General features: G+C 42.4%; 2 protein-coding genes and 1 long non-coding RNA gene across 3 annotated transcripts; 1 reads left to right on the top strand and 2 right to left on the bottom strand.

Annotated features, from left to right (window-relative positions):
• Nucleotides 1-597: 597 nt before the first annotated feature.
• fcer1gl (Fc receptor, IgE, high affinity I, gamma polypeptide like) lies at nt 598-4,112 on the bottom strand. The gene is made up of 6 exons (XM_026313416.1): nt 4,109-4,112; nt 2,888-2,953; nt 2,613-2,704; nt 2,247-2,285; nt 1,777-1,806; nt 598-1,449 (listed from the first exon to the last, which is right to left on the bottom strand). Exons 1-6 carry the CDS (start codon nt 4,110-4,112, stop codon nt 1,384-1,386), a joined length of 297 nt encoding a protein of 98 aa, XP_026169201.1. The 3' UTR covers nt 598-1,383.
• Nucleotides 3,405-18,383, bottom strand: LOC113134560 (vang-like protein 2). Its single transcript, XM_026314005.1, has 8 exons — nt 18,231-18,383; nt 10,314-10,681; nt 9,768-9,891; nt 8,312-8,919; nt 7,494-7,627; nt 7,119-7,254; nt 6,782-7,025; nt 3,405-5,932 (listed from the first exon to the last, which is right to left on the bottom strand). Exons 2-8 carry the CDS (start codon nt 10,382-10,384, stop codon nt 5,672-5,674), a joined length of 1,578 nt encoding a protein of 525 aa, XP_026169790.1. The 5' UTR covers nt 10,385-10,681; nt 18,231-18,383; the 3' UTR covers nt 3,405-5,671.
• On the top strand, nt 5,774-7,909 carry LOC117152738 (uncharacterized). The gene is made up of 2 exons (XR_004463265.1): nt 5,774-5,909; nt 6,810-7,909. It is a non-coding gene; the product is annotated as an uncharacterized LOC117152738 (long non-coding RNA).
• Nucleotides 18,384-20,212: the final 1,829 nt, after the last annotated feature.

Raw genomic sequence — 20,212 nt, 5'->3', positions numbered from 1 at the left:
CTGAAGTCCCAGCTGTTTGTTTGCTGATGCACATAAAACAGCAGCAGTAGCGAACACAAAAGCCAAAAGGGTGCCTTCAGACACACACGTTCATTACTGCTGGGCGGAAATATTACTCTCACCTACCATTTGGTCTTTTATTTTTTTATTTCACATGTGAAAGTGGATATGATGCAATGGTTGCAGCCTCTGTGAGTGTGTTTCTTGTGTTGTTGGGAAGAGCCTCAGGGAGGATGATGCAGAGCCAGAGAGGGCAGACTGATGAATCTATTATGAATTCATTTGCAGTTATGTGCCCATGACATCAGCAGGTGAGAGTTTGGCTGACGTTCGTCTGGTAGAATGAAATGGGCTTTTGTAATCAAAGTGTGCGATTGCCTCCAGGTGGTGCAGCTGTTATTTATATTTTAGTTTTGCCTTTTTTTTTTTAAGTGACATTTCTCAGACATGAAAATAGATGGTGCATTTACTGTCTTGATGCCCAAATTTAATGCTATGAACTTCTTTGATTCTGGTGCACTGTAAAATTGATCTTACAGATTCAAATTACTTTTGGTTAAAACTAAGTTTAGATGAACAAAATTAACAAATTGCATGTGATGTTAGAACATTACTGGTTTCTTTAATACATGTAAAAAGTAAATTGCATTTTTTTGTACTTTTTAAAAACAGACATTACACTTGTTAAAACAAAACTATCATATTTGAACTAACCTTCTGTTTCAAACCAAAATTCAATCAAAACTGAACCAAATTAACTTCATCACCATAAAAATCTAAGTCCTGTTAAAACACTATTTTATTTTTATAGCTATTTATATAACAAAATCAAGTGTATGAGTGGAGTTTAGTCAATTACTGACCAACTGAAAAATAATGTTAAAAAACAAAAACGTACCTAATTTCAGCTTTCTAGACGTAAGAATCTCCTTGGGCTTTGGACCCAATTTGAAGATGTTAAGTTGGGCTTTAGAAAATTGTGCCATTTTTAACTTTTTCTTTCTTTCACGTGAAGTGAAGGCGGTCCTTAACAAGAAAGGGAACACTTGAACAGAAATAAAAGATAAATTTAAACTTCTGTTTTTTTTTTGTATCTTGAGTAAAACCTGCTGTGAAACACATACTGACATGCAGTGGACTCACTGATATAGCATATATTAGTCAACTGTTAAATACATTTAGTTGTTTAAACATGTTATGCACGCATTACAGAAACTGTAAGAATAAAGTCTAATTATTTTACAAAAAAAGGAAGAAAATCTATATATAGAAACTGAATGCACAGGCCCGACATAGGACAGCCCAATATAAAATACAGTATAAAGCTTTAAAAGATTCAACGTGCTTTTGTGCTGAGCATCTTCTCTGGACAGTCTTCTTTCATCACACAATCGGCTTTTTATCCATTCTGATGGACTCGTATGTGTCGCTAGTGTGAGCAGTCAGGCCCTGCAGGACACACACACACATGCGCGCACACACACACACACACACACACACACACACACACACACACACACGCACACGCACACACACGCACACGCACACAGACAAAATATTGAGAGGTTAAAACACCTGAATCAAAACACAACAATACATTTCTACAAAACAACAGTTTTCCACTCTCTAAAGGAAATGTTCAATGTGATTTCTGACAGCCAGGTAGGTGGATGAAAAAAGAAAAAGGCCTCCACCAGTGGCTGTGTGGTAAGCTGTCACTTTTCCATCATGTGCCATTTTTAAAGTCTTTTTAAACATTAGAATAAGAAGTCTCACCGCATAGATGCCTCCATCAGCAGGCTGCTTCTGAGGGATGGAAACAGTTCAAAGAAATTAAGAAGTGCACTTAAGCAACAAGCATGTTTAAGTGTGATAGTGCTGAGTATGTGCTAGTTCCACTTCTGAATGTGAGCCACATTATTTCATTCTCATTTTTTATAGTAAATTCAAAGTTATTCTGCTCACAGAATAATTAGCAGGAAGTGGGAACTGACACACTGTTGTGTGTGTTGTGTGACAAAACACTGGTGGAAACTGTGACTGTACAATGTTTTAAAACAATGTAGGTTGGTGGTCAGCTCAAGCTTACAGGAAATGACAGAAGTCACCTTAAAAGCAGAACTGCTGCATTTGAATCCAAAATATCACAAAGGAAAATGCGTTAACACAACTTTTCTAAATGACTAAATCCAAACTTTGAATTATTTTTTAACTTTTCATGACAATGAATAAAATGTTAATAGTACCTGAGGGTGACTGGCAGACGTGTCGCTGGATGGACTCATCTGTCAAAAGTAAATCCAAAATCTCACATGAGTCAGATAATATTGATCACAAGTGTGTGACACTGGAAAATTTAAAAGAGGATATTAAGTTTTTTACATGCAGTCACGCAATGAACATTAGAGGAAGCCATTTAAAGTTAAAACAATAATATATATATACGTAGTAGATATGTTCCATGTTTTAGATAAAATGTTGATTGAGTGAACAAAAGCCCATTTTTGTGAGCATCCAGTGTTTTTGTTTATACAACCATAAGAAAGTTTTACACTTCATAACATCGAACATCGTGGGGTGTGTGTGTGTGTGTGTGTGTGTGTGTGTCTTACCTTCAGTCTGCAGTACAACACTGTGAGGATGATGCCGTAGAGGATTAAAATCCCATCCAGGATATAACATACGAACATGTCTCCAAAGGCCTCTGCACACAGAAAACACATCATCAACAACAAACAGCATCTGGCAGCGTTTCGTTCACAGAGATTTTTCTACAGGCGCTTTAACGATCTTTGCAAAAGAGCTCACAGAAATGACATGGTCTAATCTTCACGAGCACAGGTGATCATCAGAAAGGAGGCCATGAGCAACGTATGCTCCATCTTACCAGTCAACTGGTGCTTAAGATAAAGGGTCTGTTTTGCTGCTCCCGCGTCGGATGTCAGCCAGGTCTCTTAAAAAAAAACAAAAAAAATACACTGAGATGAGTTCTGTGAGCAGCAAGCAGGAAGTCCGGGGCTCTCTGTCCGTTCTTAAGCTGTGAAACCACACGCCTACCACACTGCCATCCTCTCTTCACAGAAGTTCCTCTAAAACTCTTGTGAAAAAACACCCTGCTTCTCTTAAGCGAAAATTGCTAAAATCCAGTGCAACTGTGCTTTCATAACTGTTAGTGGGAACAGAAACTTTACTGCAACAACTAGAAACTGTCTGGGAAACAACATGTAAAAACAGACAGTCATTTTCTGCACATACTGTACATGCAGAGCAGGCATGTTCATCTTCATCTTCCATTCTTAAAGACAGCTTCTCTACCCTCAGCTTCCCAAGATTCAAAACAAGCGACAGAAAAAGACTTTTAAGGAATAAATGGTTTAATAATGAGAAATGCCTAACACACTATACAAGCTACAGTTACCAAATGCGGGAAAATACAGAACAAATCTACATTTTTTTGTACAAGCCACTTGTTTTTCAAAAGTGAAAACATTCAGAAAATTGCATCATTATAACTTAGGCACCTTAAAAAAAATCATAGAAAACAAGTCATTATAAAAAGTTTCAGAGGCTGAAATAACTCTGGCATGCATGTTTTAAAAAAAAGCATCTGCATTTTGATCACTCAAGAACTCTCATACACATTGGACCTGGTATTTGGATGTTTTTTAGAAATGTAAAGGGCTTTTTAAAACCACATTTTCACTGGAAAAAGCAAACAGTCATGTCGTGGCTCAACATCCTGTAGGTAGGTACAACAGAGCGGCTCAAGTCTCAACATCAGGCGAGTTTCAGCGTTTTACAGTAAGTTTCAGGGCCTGGAATGAGAGGAGTCAGTATGAGGACAGATGTGGCCTGATGCTGCTCCTCCACATCTGGAGAGTTAAGGCTGAGTAAAGGATGGAGGCAGTGTGTTCACTGCTCGTTTCAGCTTGTGGCACAAGGCGAGGCGGTGAGTCGCTACTGCTGCAGAGGAGCTGCAGTGAGGAGTTACAATCACACGTCTGGTTTGAGATCTCTTGTAGAAAAAAGTAAAACCAAAACAACTGAGCTCACAGTTTCACTGCAGCTGCCTGTCGAGTATAGATAATCCTTAAAGTGTGGAACCGACCCATTTACCCCTGGTATTAAACAATATAAAAACATCACCCTTTGCACTGTGTCAATTCTGCACACATGATCTGATCTTAATATCAGCACTGTCCAGAGAAAAGGGTGTATCTTCAAATTTGGCACTAAAAGTCAAACTGTTACAAAAGTGAAAAAAGGGATCATTGTTCGTTGCTTATAAAGTTGGTATTTTGCAGATGCATGGTTTCTACACGATGGAAGTAAACAAACACCGTGCTGCTGTACAAGCTCCAATGTGAGGTCAAACTGCAGCAACTTTTGTGTGAATCTGCCATCTCGTCTGCTTGGGGAGGAGTCAGTTTAAATTTTATCTATTAGTCACTTATTTCCCATCATGGGCATGTGTTTTGCCTCTTGTACGCCTCTTCTCAATAACAATGGAGATGGGTCCTGACCTAAATATGAAATTTAGATCACATGTTAACTAGCGGCCTTGTGTGAGCAGGAGAGTGCGATGCCTCTCAGCTGTTTCCTCTTCTACCTTAGTAAAGTCTAGGAGACGTACTTAAATCGTCTAAAAGACGAAGCCACACATTGACAGCAGCACGAACATCGACATGTGTGAATGAGTCAGCAACTAAAAAAAAATAGTTCCCAGTAAAGACCTCGTTACCTCTCAGGGTCCTGCTCTGTTACTGAGGCTTTAAAGAAATGTAAAGACATATTTAGAGCTGTGTTTAAAGACCTTTTCAGTAGGAGGGAATGGACTTGGTTTTGGGAATTTGGAAGAAAAATTAGGAATATCACCAGGTTTACACTTCTACACCCTTAGAGCTTTCAGGTTAACACCAGGAGTTAATGGGTTCTTCAATTAGACTTCCTGTAAAAACCATAACATCATTAATAAAAATGCCAGTGTGGAATAAAACTACAGCTGCATATTTAGACAATGTGAACAAACAGAATCTGGAGTAACAATGTAGGAATGTACGCCCATTTTCCTTGACAGTCAGATAAAAAGACATTATTGAAAAGCAATGTGTTAATTCAATGCATATAATGCTACATTCTGTGAGTAATAAAAGTCACACCCTCTAATATAACAACAGTCTTCGTCATCTTAGACAAAACAGTACAGGAGGGAACCGAAAGGCAGTGGTACACCTGCGTTACGACGGAGCTCCGGTTGCTGTGGTTTAAGACAGAGGAACTGACAGAAGTGATGTAATGGTGTAGAGCGGGCACAGTAAAATCGTCCAGTGGTTTCAGCTAAAGAAGAACCAAAAAGACAAGAAGTTTTTTTTACAATGTGTTGTAAAGAACTTAACACAGAAAAAGAAAAAGTCAAGGCATCCATTTTTTTCCAGGTTTAGACAATCGTTGAGCTGATCACAGTTTGATATCAGAGCATCTGTGTTGATCAGAAATCATGACAGGGCGTGGGAAACGTGGCACTCCCCCGCTTGAATTTCTTTGTCACAGAACAGGGAAATAATGGGACGAGTACGGACCACATGGCCTCCACGTGTGCTGCCACATCAGTGATGCCACAGGGAAAAGAGAGGAAAGCGAGGGGAGAAGCAAGACACGACAGACGGTGTCTTCACACCGAAGTCTCCGACTGCAGCCTCAGGACGAACTTGTGGCTCTTTGGGTCGATGAACTCTTCACCGAGCCGCAGGAAAGGCAGCGGCGTCACGGTGACCACCAGGGAGAAGTCCAGGCGCCGCAGGGAGAAAACCAACCCCTGACGCAGGGCCGAGGTCACCGGCTCCTCGCTCACCAGGGTCCACTGGCGCCCCCTGCCGTTCTGCTGCTGGTACTGCATGGTGGGGCCAGGGGTGAGGTACCGCTCAAGGAAAGCCTGACAGGGAGAACACATAAGATTAGTTATGATATAAGCACTGTAAACTATTTTTATACCTAATAGGATTTTTGTTACTGTATCAATAGTTAAAGTCTAACCAATGTTTAGAGTTTAAGTGTTTAGTGTTTAGAGTTTAAGTTTGATCAGAGGACAGTTATTATATTAACTACTGCAAAAACTGGACACTGTCCTTTTCTCCTCCGATCATCAGGGCCCGTATTCACAAAGCTTCCTAAGCCTAAAAGTTGCTCCTAGTGACGAATTTCTAAGAAAATTCTTAGAATTATGATGTTTTTTCAGAATTTCCCCTTAAATTTAGGACAAAATCTTAGTAAAGATACAAATGATCATGAATCATCTCAGCCCTAAAAACAGCTCCTAAGGTAAAAACTGTTAAGAGTAGAGGGGAGGACTTTTAAGAGGCTTAAGAGTTTCTTTAGCAGAGGACAAAATAGTGGAAAGAAGAAATATTCTCCAAACACAGATCGATCATGAGCCAATTAAACGGTTTTTGTACTTTCCTTGCTCAGAGTTGCACTGAGAAGTTTCCCAAATCACTTTTAGTGTAGGACTCCCAGCTAGGACGTGTTAGGCTAAGACAGGAGCTCTCTGAGGAGTCTAAGAAGCTCGATGAATACGGGCCCAGGAGTTTTACTGTTTGTTTGTGCTTTGGGTTGGTCTTAAGTCACTGTGGTGTTTTTCAGCAGCTTGAGTTGTTTTAAGCTGCAGTGTAGTTTGTTTTTGAAAAAAAAAAGTTATTGTAGACATGAATGTAATGAGCATGTCTAAACAATTATATCACATGATACCACATCTTGCATATATTTGCAATTTTCATCTTCTCACCTTGGGCGTCATGTTGTGTGTGATGCAGAACTGCAGGTGTGTGAGGATGCTCTCCATGCTGTGGAAGGCCTGCTGCCTGGTTGTTCTCAGATATTTCTGCATGGCTCGGGCCATCGGGGCGAAGATGGCCTGAGCCGCCTCCCGAGGATCCATCACCTCCCTCGGGTGTTTGGGCGACGACGCGACCTCGTCCTCGTGGAGGCGTTTGATGTGAGTGAAGGCCTCTTCCACTGCTACGACCAACCTGAAGAGGCAGCAACAGGCACAGTTTTACATATTAACCGTATTGTTGTTGTCTGGCTCATGTGAACACTGTCTCATCTGTCACTTCTCTGACCTGGCCTTGCGTTTGCGGATCCTGCGGTCCATCTCGGCCTCCTCGTAGTAATACTCATTGTGAGAATTGTCTCTCCTCCTGGCAGCAGCTGCTATCATGGCCCGGGACTGGCCTGTTGAGTTGTTGGTGGTGTTTTCTACAAGACAGCACATGCAGTAGTCAGGAGGAATCAGTGGATTTGCATTTCAGGTATTTAGTTGATGCTCATATTCAAGTGGGAGCAAGAGAAACAATGATCACAACTGAAATCTCACAGTGAGGTAGGTTCCAGGAAAAATCAACGTAATGCAGATCTGAGTATTAATTTCAACCTCGCCACATGTCACTGCATGTGTCCAACAACAGGCGTCAGAGCTGAGACGAGGCTGTATTTACCATCCAGGGAGTACACCTTGAAGCCGGTCATCTTCTTGGACAGGATGGACTTGGGCAGGTTGAACAGGGCAGGGTTGTAGACAGGGAAGTCGCTGTAATAATGGTCCAACACCCAGACGGCTGCCCGCTGGATACTACAACACAGAGTGACGACCATCACTGCCACAGTAAATACAGCTGCTGAGGACACACTACAGGTTATAGTCACACAGACAACGACAATACTCAGTAGTTTTGTCATTTCCAAACCTAACCAGAGACTGTTTTCAGATATTTTACCCACTTCTTGTTTCTCTAATTTATGTATTACTGAACATTTAAATTCAGAATTAAGAGCTCAGCATATATTCATTCTGTAGCAACAGCAGAACGGAGAAAGTTTGAATCGTTTAGAATATTAAACTTCATTCAGACCAGGACTTTGTAATTACTGGTACAGTATGTGATGCAGGTCTAACTGTCCTTTAAATCAATGTAAAAATACATGTTTGAAAAACACCACCTGGTGTTCCAAATGCTCCAATTAGGACACACGGAAATGGAACAAGTAATTGGTTCAAAATAAAAACAATTCAGACGTCACCAGGATTATCTCAAACAACTTACAGCATTAAAATCATTCTAAAGCTGTAATAATCTGAGAAAATCTGTTAATGAATAATTTCTGTAATTATTTAAAACAGAATCAGGCATGAAGAGCAAGAAATCATCAATACATAAAGCGATGGACGGCACACAGACAGAAATATCATGTTTTTAGTGACCAATAGACTAAATAAGAACCTGTCATACTGTTGACCAGTTTCAGTCACACTAACCTCAGGTGGCCCACGTTGTAGAACTTACTGGCTCCGTCTGTGCTCCGGACCACCTTAAGACAGAAAGCCGGCTGCAGGTGTCGGACCTCCAGCAGCACCAGAGCCAGGTACTGGATGAAGAGCAGGGCGTCGACCAGCGAGGCGGCGTACTCCACGATCCCCCTGTAGTCCCGCTCTCTGGGCTCCAGCACCCGCACACCGTAAAACAACCAGTATGATGCCACAAAGAGGAACACCAGCACCATCAATAGGCAGCGAAAGACGAAGAAGCGGGGGAGAGTGGCGCGAGGAGGGCGGAGGAACAGTGCCCAGGAGGAGATGAGCAGGACCAGGAGCTTGAAGGCCAGGGAGACGTAGAGGCCTTCACATGGGGTACCGCAGGGCTCTAAAGCGTCACGCCACAAGACTTGTGGGAGGATGAGAAAGGCTAAAGGCGTGACCAGAGCGAAGAAGCTTAGAAGACCTCCCAGAGCCGGGCCCACAAAGCGCTTGCATTCCAGCGGGGTCGACTCCTCCAGATCTTTGGAGACGCGGGTCAGGTCCTCGTTGGAGATGCTGTGCTCTGAGGTGCCGGTGACGACAGTGGTGGTCTCTCCCCAGTTATCATCCTGTCAGGCAAGGAGAAGCAACTAAAGGTTGATGTGTGTTATAGGCTATTTTCAGTTCACACAAAGTAACAAACCAATTTTAAAAACACTCCAGGCTAAATATAGAAGAAATAATTCCAGATAATTTCCTGCTTTCTGAAAATAAATTCTGGGACATATTAGATAAGTCCCTAAAATATTCCATGACGTTATCAAAGGAACTGGCCCCTCAGGCTTCATGTCACCACTCGCATCCATGTGACCCAGCAGGGCGACAGGTCGGCTAAGCTTAAAAACAAACGCCTCTTCACTGCATCTAGGAATAAACACGTCTCCTCGGGCTCCTCTGTGAAACATGTCTCTTCAATTAAAAGAAAGCATCCTCCATATTTTAAGACCCGGACACAAATGTCAACACCTGCTCTTCCCCAGCGACTGACAGAACAGACAGATTGAAATCAAGTGACTGACAGCTCCTACACAGAACACAGCTGAGAGAATAATGTTCTCTAAATGGATCCAAGTGTACAAGCAAACAGAAAATCATAAAGGGAATTAACAGATTTTAATAAGAACAAAAGCAGCAATAAGGTTGAGGTTGAAGTATCAGATCTGTAACCCAAGTACTGAGATTAACCTCATTTAAACATTTCTCCATGATTTAAAAAAAAGGAAAAAAAATAGCATAATATTCTGGCATGAAAAGCTCCAGTGTGATGAGAACTGTAACTCTGGTAATGACATGCAGAACACAACTGGAAGTATTATAGCAATCAAAGCAGCTGCTAAAGGAGCTGAGGCACCAAAGACTTTACAAAGAAACAGCAGCATCCTGGTGATGTCGTCAGTAGAACAAAGTTGTGACTGACCCTGTCGTCTCCACGGGTCGACTCCGCATCGAGCAGCGGCTCTCCAGGAGTCTGGATCGTGACCGATTTGTCTCCGCGACTGCTGCTGTCTCGGCTCTTAGAGCGGTGGCGGTCCCTCCGATCCCTGGCGCAGCACAATAACGTACAGGGTTAGAGGAGGTGCAGCAGGTGAGTTTTCACATGGTTTCTTTATTTGCCTTATTTATTTGGAAAATGCTGAGAGGATCTGTTGACAGACCTGAGCCTCTTATTCAAAGAGATGTAGATCTGTTTATGTTTGTGTTGTTGCTGTGGATGCATACATGTAAATGACTAAGTCTGAAAGTACCAAAACTAGGAACTTAGCAAACACTTTAAATTTAAAAGGCCTGGGGTTAGTTAGAGAGTTCAAGCTGTACATGTATTATTTCCTTTGATTCCCCTTAGATGACAATAAGAGGAAACAAGCATAAAAAGTAGTGAAACAACATCAATTTATCAAACTAAAACAAAATGCCAAGAAAAGACAGACCACGGTGAGTTATATGAGGTAGCTGTGTAACCCACCTGTGCTTGCGGGAGCTTCGGGAGTGGGAGGACTTGTATGAGTAGCCCGAGTACTGCGACTCGTTGTCCATGTCTCGGGTCGGCGGTGAGCGGGCTTTACGAGCCCCACCTCCTCCCCCTGCACCGCGATGCTCGCCGACTCCTCCCAGCTGGCTCTTACGCTCGGAGATGGACTTGGTGGAGAGAGCCAGGGGCAGCTTGAGCAGGTCAACCTTACTCCTGAGGGAATCTATCTTGGAGGCTGATGACGAGGGAGCAGGAGAAGGGAGACGGGAGAGTGGGGGAGGCTACAGAGAGAAGGAGAAGAGGGGTGGGAGAGGATGGCAGGAAGGAGGGTCGCAGCGCGGAGGAGCTGAGGTGGTCGTGAGCTGGAAGAGATGAAAAGAAACAGCAGTGGTTAAGATTTTGGGAAACATGAGTATCTGCTGTAGATCACATCCCTCTGTTTTCCATTATAGCGGTGCCCTGTGCGGTCACACAGCACTGAGTGACTCAACACTCATCAGTTGAAACTTGTTAACTGGATGGACTTCACTAGAAACACAGAGGCCTGCTCATATGCTTTTTTCAGTTCGAGCTATTTTTCTTAACTGCTATCACACCAGACCATCTAGATGGATTCGCTCCAGGGTCCCCAGAGACTACTGTAAACTTGGCAAACACTTCCTTCTCATATCACACATCCTGGTCTTGGTATAAACTACGAGATAATCATCATTTGGAAACAGCCTCCATATGAAACATGCATGTTTCAAAGATGTCACATAAGGAATGTAACCTTTTAAAGCTTCACCTTGGAAAGAAGAAATGACACAATCCTCCTCTAACAAATGAAAACTTTAACTCACACAAACTTTTGTTGACTCAGCTCTGCAGGTTCTGCTATGACCAACAACTTATGGTGGCAAATCTTAACTAACATAATAAACTTTAGATAGATGATGCTTTTTGCTCCTGACATTACCTCAGGAAGAAATATTACACATCCCATCTCAAAAGCTAATGCAATTCCTTAATCTTCAAAAAAGTTAAGACAGGATCATCAGATTAATTTACATTTACTGCATCTTTTTTTATTAATTATTGCCCAGTTATACCATTTCAGTCACTATTAAACTGTTGAAAATTTGCCATTTCTGATCTTTATAAAGTTTATTTCTTAAAGCCTGGAGGTGGTTTGAGCCAGTTTTGTCAGGGTTACAGCTAAATAATGCCAGGAATATATAGCCTTCAACTGTAAACTCAGCTTTCAGGAATAGGACCATGAGAAAATATCAACAAGCTTTGAATGATGAAAGTATGAAAATTGTCCGACTTAAAGACACATCAGCACAAGATTATAGGCCCTGGAAGATTAGCAGGATTAGTATCAGGTTTCATACCAGGTGAACATGTATATCAGTCATTTGACTGTACAGAACTGATGTGAAATGACTAATTTAAGAGTCTATGTGCGAGGCTGTTGCCTCCTGTGGGACTCGAACCTCTCATCCCGGCACATTAAGTGCCATGGACCTTTGAGCAAGTGACACTAACACACATTAACCCAGTGAACTGAGGCTTTAGTCTCAGGTCTGTGTTCTTATATCAGGTCTTTCCGGGTCTCAGCAGAGGTTAATCATCACACGACTGTATCTGCTCTCACTGAGGAGCCAGCTTTAGCCGCGGTTAGCTCAGACACAAAGGCGGCCATATTGGATTACTGTGTTTTCACCAAACTTGTTTGCCCTCTCCCTCCCCTCTCGCCATCTCACATTCCACCCCGCGCTCCCCTCGTCCCCCGGGAAACAGGGCCTCTCTGCTGCCATGGTAATGAAAGAGGGTGTTTGGCTGGAGGGGGGATTGGAGGTTGACAGTTGCCATGGAAACCTGACCTCACACCACCCTCTTGCCACTCTGGCGAAAAATCACCCAAATAAAAGTCCTGGCATGACGGATGTTGGCCTGTCATATGCTGGTTAACTGATAAAGGCAGGGTGGGGCTCGCCAGCTTTGATTGGACGTCTGTGTGAAATGCAGAGGGCCGTCAGCTGCCATCACTGCCTTTACAGCGTCCTGAATTAACTTCATGTGGCTTTTATGCTCCATCAGTGTCGTATTGTTTCAGATCCACTTCCCTTCAAGCTACACACTGTACAACAGCCAATCTGTCTGTGGGATTTCTGTCTAACCCACAGCTTCCCCTTAGGGGGAAATGGTCCCAAAATGCAGACCATAGACAATTTCACAGCCCTGCAGCCATGTATAAAATCTACACAGTAATTCCAAACCACAGAAGCCTCTTCCTGATGTGTCACTGGGACCTTCTACCTTCACTAATGGCAGAGGAATGAGGTTCTTATGCGTAGTGCTGATGTGGGTTTCCCTATAAAAGAACAGAAAACCTACTGACATGAGCAAATTCATGCTTTTGATTATGTACATAATGAGGAGCGTTAAAAATATACTCGGAATCTGTCCTTCCCAAGCACGGATTTATGTGCAGGAGCAGATTTAAGTGAAAAGTCTGTGGGCAATAAGTGGAGACTCCAACAGCCCCAGACAAACCACATGTTAGCAGAGGAGCAGCAGACTAAATCTAAACAATGTTTTATCTAATGGCTATAGGCATTTAGCTGGAACCTGCCCCAACAGACACAGCTGCCGGCCAAAATAACAATCTGAGCTCATCAGTGCTCTTATGCTGTTTAGCCCGCCATCCTAAAAAATAATAATTAAGCCATTACAGCGGCACCTATCATATTTCAAAGCAAAGCATTATTCCAAAATGAAGGGGAGGGGTAATTCCAGCTGCGTGCAACTTCTATGACAAACATACAAAATAATGCAAGTCTAGATATTTATACATTGTTTACATAAGTTTGATATATCTGTCGGTTCCCTCTGCAACACTGGACGGCTTTATAAGCTTCACAGACACAGTCGCGTAGATTCTCCAGCTCATATCCAAAGCAAACACTGCAGCGACTTTTGAATTTGAAAGGCAAAGTCCTTAAATTCAGCAGTTTATCAGATTAGATTCAGAAATATTTTGTGTGCAGAGACATTTCAGCCGAGTGTGAGTGGAGGGGTCATGCAAAAACAAACAGAGGTCATTCTGCAATTTCAGGCAAATCCCAGGTTAGAGACTTCAAGCTCCAGGTTTTACTCAAGTAAAAAACAGGGATCCTGGTTAGGGAGTGACATTCACTAAAAGCTGGTTCAAATGATTAATCCCAAATTATCAAACACCGGAAAACCAGAAGTGAATGGTATCCTAATGTTAGAAAGGTTACAGTGGTATATTTGGTATTACAGATGGAGAAGTCTTCATTTGCAGAGCCCTTCCTGTTCTCATGCTTTCAGATGGATGACACCTTTCTCTGCTGGCACATTAACACCACATCATGACACCTCAGTTTCTCCACACGCTACAAACACAAAACCGTTTTCTCGGGTTTGGGTTTTCTTTAAAGCAGTGCATGAATAGAGCAAAAGAGCTGATGAGCCACTCTCACCTGCCGTAGCCTAGCAGGGCTGCATGATACCACCTAAATTGATCATTTACTCTAACAGTAAATGTGACCTATAAATTTGTCGTATTTTGATTTATGCTGCATGCCTGCCCCGACTCTGGACGCAAAGTTTGAACTGGATTTTCTGATGACTGACTGGCTAAACATGTATTTAAACTGAACCAGTGTTCTAGCAGTTACACTAATTATTGTAATTAAAACAGTTTTCTGATAAAATACAGGCCCCACAATGTCTGAAATGTTATAGAGTTCTGGCCAAATTGAAAGTTTAATCTAAACATTGATAAATAGAAGTGTCAGATGCCTTCACACTGTGGGTCCACATTTATATTCCTCTGTGGTTTCATTGGCCCCTCTGTGAAATCAGCCCATCTGTCTCTCAGCCTGTTAGAGAGAATATGACAAAACACTTGATCCACAAAGGTGTGGTCCAGTGCTGAGATGGATTAGGTTTCCTATTCATCCCAGTGTCCTATGGCCTACTTAATGAACCTGGCCAGGACATCAACGTTAACGCTAAATTAACACCCAAGACTATAGAAGTATATCCGTAAACAAGTGGGAGCTCCAGCCTTTTCAGTAAAATCATAACCTGTCACTGACTGTACTTTTTGATCTGTTTCTTCAACACAAAAGCTGAAGTTCTTTTCATCCTTCTCAGCCATTGTTCCTGGGCGGCCATTGTTAAACGAACAGTAGTGTGATTCTTCAGGTTATTTCAGGGTTTTTCTCCCCCCACCCCCCTCGTTTCTCTGCACTGTGCTTCCAAACAGGAGCCTGAGCTCTAAAAAAAGAAACTGACCCTTGTTCACTTCACTCTGGGCTGAAATCAACAGAGAAGCCAACAGCAGAGCAGCAATCGGTGCACGTGTGTGGTCTCGGATTAAACAGTTTGATGTTTTCGGGCTTCAGGCCTTACAGTAGTTCCACGGCTGGACGGTTTTACGGCTTCGCCAAAAGGAGTGTAAAACCATTTCACATCATTAACTGGAAGCAAGGATGAGTGTTTTTATACGTTTGCAATTGTATCCTATATGTCATGTTCTATAAAGATCAATGTCCTCCACTATTACCCCACTCACTGAATGAGCACACCTAACTTTAACCAAAGCAAATATTTTATTTACCTTTTTCAATACAAATGGGATCTTTCTGCACACATTTCTTCTATAGGCACCATAAACAAGCCTCTAGCTGAAGTTATAACAGAGTATTATAAAACGTCAAATACTTAGTACTGTTTACTGTTTGAGCAGATATTCTAAACCTAAATAATACTTTTGTTTTTGAATAGATTTTATTTAGAGGAAGATCCATTAAAGCCACTGCACGTTAAACTGAAGTATTTAAGACTTTAGGTTTGTTTTCTTTAAGAGAAAAACTCTTCCAGTTTAAAAATACTTGTATTATTTTAGTTAACTATCAAAACATTACTGTAGTTTTAAAACGTTTCACCTGCCTGAGAGTTTCAGCTCATCTTTATCCATCCAGCACTATTCTGGACGATGCCTTCTGTAATAATCTTTCTGGTTTCCCTATATGTGTGGTCTTCCAATCTAAAATGACGCAGATGATGTTTTTTAAATCTAAAAAGGTAAATAAGTTCCTGCGACTCAAAAAAGAAAACATGAGATATGAAGTTATAACTGATAAAACCAACCAAACTGAATCAGGAGTTCTGCAGATGGAATCACAAGACGCTTAAAACAAGCAGATGTGAGATTTTACAGCCTCTATTTTTCCCAGAGGCAAAAAGAAATCAAGCTGTCACCAAACACTGGGAGCTGCTGGTGTGGAGGCTGCAGCTGTCAGGGTGGAAAAGTAATCTGGGCGTCTCTGAAATGACCAGCTCCATTCAACAGCCATTTGAGGCCTGATATACCAACTGTGAAAATAAGCGTGCACACACCCAGGCTGCAGCAGGGGAAGAGGCTCATCAGTGTCCCAGGGCCACACACACGCTCAGGGCTCACCACCACCCACTGCTCCCTGTGGCAGCATCAGAAAACCCAGCAAAAACAAGACAACTGCTACTGTCAGCCTTCGTACACATGGCCAGCAAACTCGAGCAGGTGTGTGAGTGTGTGAGTGTGTGAGTGTGTGAGTGTGTGTGTGTGTGTGTGTGTGTGTGTGTGTGTGTGTGTGTAACAGGGTGTGGTTGAATCAACAGGCCTGTCCTCTGCTCACTGATTCAAAGACACCCCTGCTTCCACTCTGCCTGCATATCAACACGGAGCTGCAGAAGCAGGAAGTGGCTCAATGAGCTGAAAGGAGACTGATGTGGTTCAGACTCGTCTGGCTGGTCTCAAAACAAGCCAACGCTTTGATCACCACACTTTAATGTTGTTATCAATTAATCAGCTGATAAGTGATTCCTGGTTGTCAGAAAGCAGTAAAACATCCATCACAGGCTCCACAGAAAGAAAGAAATAATAATAAATCACTGTTTTCTTGTTAAAACCCAAAGCTAAAGCTTTTCTATTAATCACAAACAGCAAATACTGACTCTGAACAAGCTCATTCATTCTTAATTAACGGATCCAGCTCTAAACATTTAAATGTTTGGTCATCAATCCCTTTAAATCCCAAGCCAACATTTTCCTATTCCTGCCTCCAGTGCGTCCAGGCACTGTGCTTGTTTCCAGTTAGATCTGTCCAGGTTTCAAAGCTTCTGCTCTCACCAAAACAAAGTGCAGGCAGATTATTTGAAACCCTGAGGAAGTGTCCTGCTGATACCAGATGAAGTGCAGTTTTCACTGGAACTGACTGGACCTAAATTGAGGCTGATCTCTTAGTTTATGTTTGCACCAGAGCTGCAACAAGTCACTTCGTCTAATGATGAAGAGGAAACAACAACTTCAACAACTAATCATTGAAAAGTCCTTTAAACAGAGCCAAGACCTCGTGTACATGCTCACTGCAGCTTCTCACACGTGATATTTCTCATCTCGACGTACATGGAGTATTTCTAAGCTGCAGGCAACGAGACTTTAGTAAACCTCACACCCACATTTCAGAACTCGAGCCATTTTTTTCAGATTTTCTGTGTTTGGAACCAGCCAACTACAATTATTCCTTCAGTCCTGTTCATGTCAGATTGGATCTGTGGGGAACTAGGAAGTTTTCTCCCCAATAAGCATCTAAAAGAACATTTTACTGACTGCTTCAGTTTTAAGGCCACACACTGAATAGAGACAAACACAGCCAGCACTTTCTTATTGTTTCACTTTCTGCCTTTAAACCAGACCAAAATAGACAGTGAGGCTGAGATGGGAACTTAAACTCCTGTCTGACATTTCACTGATTCATAAGAAACGGTTGGTTTAGGCTCCATGTTATAAACAGAATGAATTATTTCTTTAACGTATTGAGCCCAAACCCACAGACTGTCCAACATGTGTCAACACAAACCTGCTGTACATATCTGGGATTTCCTGACCTGCTTCAATACCACTTACAGCTACTTTAGGTTTAGGTCCTGGTTTTATCGCTGGGACACGTCGATCAGACCTAGTTTACATTGAGCCCGTGTTGCTTCGCGTCGTGGCACATCACATTTACAGCATTATGCAGGTTTTCACGCAGAGTGGGCACATGAGCCTCACTTCCACTGTAAAATGAAGAGTTTGGCTGAAGGAGTCTTCAGGGGAGCGGAGGTAACCAGGGCCTGTTCCTGCTGCAGGAACATTTCACTCTGAACATCCGAACAGCGGACAGAAATCGATATGGACGCATGGATCCAGGGTGAAGCTGCATCAATAATTCACTCATATTCCACATGCACAAAGGACGAACTTACTGCGAGGAGCCGGGCGCAGTCCGGCCGAATATAAAGAGTTGTGCGACCTACAAAACGAGAACGCAGGCTGTTTTGGAAAGGCAGGACAATGGGAGACTCCCAGGCCCCACTGGTCGTGTCCTGATGCCAAATTATCCAAATGTTTGTTCGCTTTCTCCCCTTTTTCCTTTTCCAAGCAGGTCGCCCTCACGGTAAATGAATGGACGCACTCACATTCCCACCAGTCCTTCACTGGAGGAGAAAATTCAGATCCTTTGGCCTACAATCAACCTGGACGCGCGGTTTCCTTCCAGGCGCATCACTGTCCGAACCCTTTTTTATTCTCAAGTAACATGTAAAGACAACACTCTTCCTCCCACGGTTAAAATCGGTCCAGAGGACTACGTGGCCTCGGTGAGAACAACAATGGGGCCGATTAGGGTCCTAAACTTCCCTGCGGATTCAAAAAAAGACGACCATCGCGTCTTCCCGACTATTGTTTGGGAAAACCGGAGATCTCCGGCGCCCCGAATCCTTCCCTCTCCGTCCGCAGCGCACATGTGCCCATAACCACCACCATCACTTGCATTTCAAGACGTTTTCCACAGAAAAATGACTACTTACTTAATCCAGGCTGTCCATTCAGGTATTTTTCACTTTCCACTTTCTTTCCACTCAGCCGTAGCACCGTGCGCCCCGCCTCCGCTCCAGTTTGGCCCCTCCTCTGCTGTCCCCCGGGGGCCAGGCCTGCGTAACCGTGCGGTTCAGCCACAGCTCTGATGTTCCTCCGAGAAGCACTGAGCAGCAGAAAGTCACGAAGTAAATGCATTCATTCCCTGGCTCATAAAGCAGAGGCGCAGTTTATGGAGCTGCTGCGGAGAAAATCCTCCAAAACCATCATCATCACATGTTTGTAACAGTCGGACCTTTGTGGAGCCGTAAAGACATTTATGTGCGCAACAGTTTCAAATAAAATATGGTTGTTTTGGGCTATTGGCTTTATTTAAAAAAATGATTAAAGTTTATTTTTTCTGCTACTATTAATTCCTCAAACTTAATATTCAAATCAAATTTCTCATAATCGCTGAGTACTAAGAAGAAAATCTATGTAATGCTTTAAAACAATGCTCAAGGCTTTTATGTTTTCAACTTTAATTATGGGAAATTATTTCACAAACTAAAAATACTAATCCTACTTTACTCTGATTGGGAAGCTTCAATCAATCAATCAATCAAAAGAAGAAAAAGAAGAACCAACATATAATCACGATTTATTCAACCAATAACAACAGTACCAACACCCCTGGAAGGTGGACTGGTTCCTGATATCACCGTAAAGCCAGATCACCAATCATCAGGCACATTTATAAGGCAGGTGTTTTATTGTATCCTGCAGATCAACTCACTACTCTGCAAAATGAATCTTCTCATTTTTATGGAATGTGGTGGGAAATCTGAAATCTTATTCTTTTGTGTGGCACATTCACATGTACTCAGTGTGTGTGTATATTAATCATATGAGGCCACAGATTATATACAGTGTGTGAGGTGAGTGTTGATTTTTATGCCTCTGCTGCCCTGAGGAAACGCTGGGAATGAGTTGCCCATGTAGGGAACTATGGGTAAACAGGAGCCGTGCGGCCTTTCACAGGGATAATATAACAAGAGAAAGATGAGCGTGTACTGTGCCTCAATAAACTGGGATCAGTGCTGCTGTTTCAGACTGACCCGCCTGTTAACAGGTGGAGAAATACAGTCACATGGAGTATTTTTAGATTGTTCGTAATAAACAATTCTTTCAGCACTGGTTCAATTTTCCTGCTTGTTCATATAATGACTTTATACGTTACATAGGCCAGTTTTAAAACTGAAATATAAAAATAAGAACCAATATAAAAAGGCCCTTCCATTAAACTGAATTCTATTTACTCAATCTTTACATCACTGCTGCTTCAGGTTTCTCTGTATGGGCAGCACCTATTTGTCCTGACTCACTTCCCCTGAGGTTCTCTCCTGGGAAACTCCTGAGTTTTTGTGTCTCCAGGTTGAGGGTGTAACGCCAGAGGATTGTGATTGTGGAACAATTTAAAAAACCCTCTCAGTGACTGTGATTGTGTGACTTTGTGCTGCAGCTTCATATATTCAGGCTCATTTGTCACAGTTTAAACAAACTCAAGAAACCCAAGACATTGAGACTGACAATGAATGAGGGGTTTAGCTAAGACCAGCCGCTCCCAGCCTGAGGGTTCAGGACACCTCACGAGATAAATAAATGTGAGGGACCAGATGATGATTAGCAGAAAAACACACTGCTATTTTTGCTCACAACTCAGTAACATGCTGTGTGCAAGCAGACACAGCTTCACGAGGTGAAAGAGCTGAGAACCAGCAGTTTAGATGAAATGACTGAACATTTCACACCTTTTCTGGTTTGTATCCAGTGAAAGAGTAATGAACTATGCCTGTCACACTCCAAGAACACCAGGGACTCAGGTGATTGCCTGAAACAAGAGGTATTACTTAGCAAAGATATGAAACGAGACCATACTGTTGTTTTTGTGAAATGCTGCTGTCAGTTCAGTTAAACTCAGACCTGTATGAACAAA

This window comes from Mastacembelus armatus, chromosome 17 (genome assembly GCF_900324485.2).
Source record: "Mastacembelus armatus chromosome 17, fMasArm1.2, whole genome shotgun sequence".
NCBI lineage: Eukaryota > Metazoa > Chordata > Actinopteri > Synbranchiformes > Mastacembelidae > Mastacembelus > Mastacembelus armatus.
This window is presented reverse-complemented; position numbering and strand designations above follow the sequence as displayed.

Excerpts from the sequence above, each read along its gene's own strand:
- LOC113134560 (XM_026314005.1), bottom strand. The coding sequence starts at position 10,384 with ATGGACAACGAGTCGCAGTACTCGGGCTACTCATACAAGTCCTCCCAC. Across the intron at positions 8,920-9,767 it reads CGACCCGTGGAGACGACAGG|GATGATAACTGGGGAGAGAC; the intron begins GTCAGTCACAAC and ends CTTGCCTGACAG. Across the intron at positions 7,255-7,493 it reads CAAGGTGTACTCCCTGGATG|AAAACACCACCAACAACTCA; the intron begins GTAAATACAGCC and ends GCTGTCTTGTAG.
- fcer1gl (XM_026313416.1), bottom strand. Across the intron at positions 2,705-2,887 it reads TCTTAAGCACCAGTTGACTG|AGGCCTTTGGAGACATGTTC; the intron begins GTAAGATGGAGC and ends TTCTGTGTGCAG. Across the intron at positions 1,807-2,246 it reads CGTCTGCCAGTCACCCTCAG|AAGCAGCCTGCTGATGGAGG; the intron begins GTACTATTAACA and ends TCCATCCCTCAG.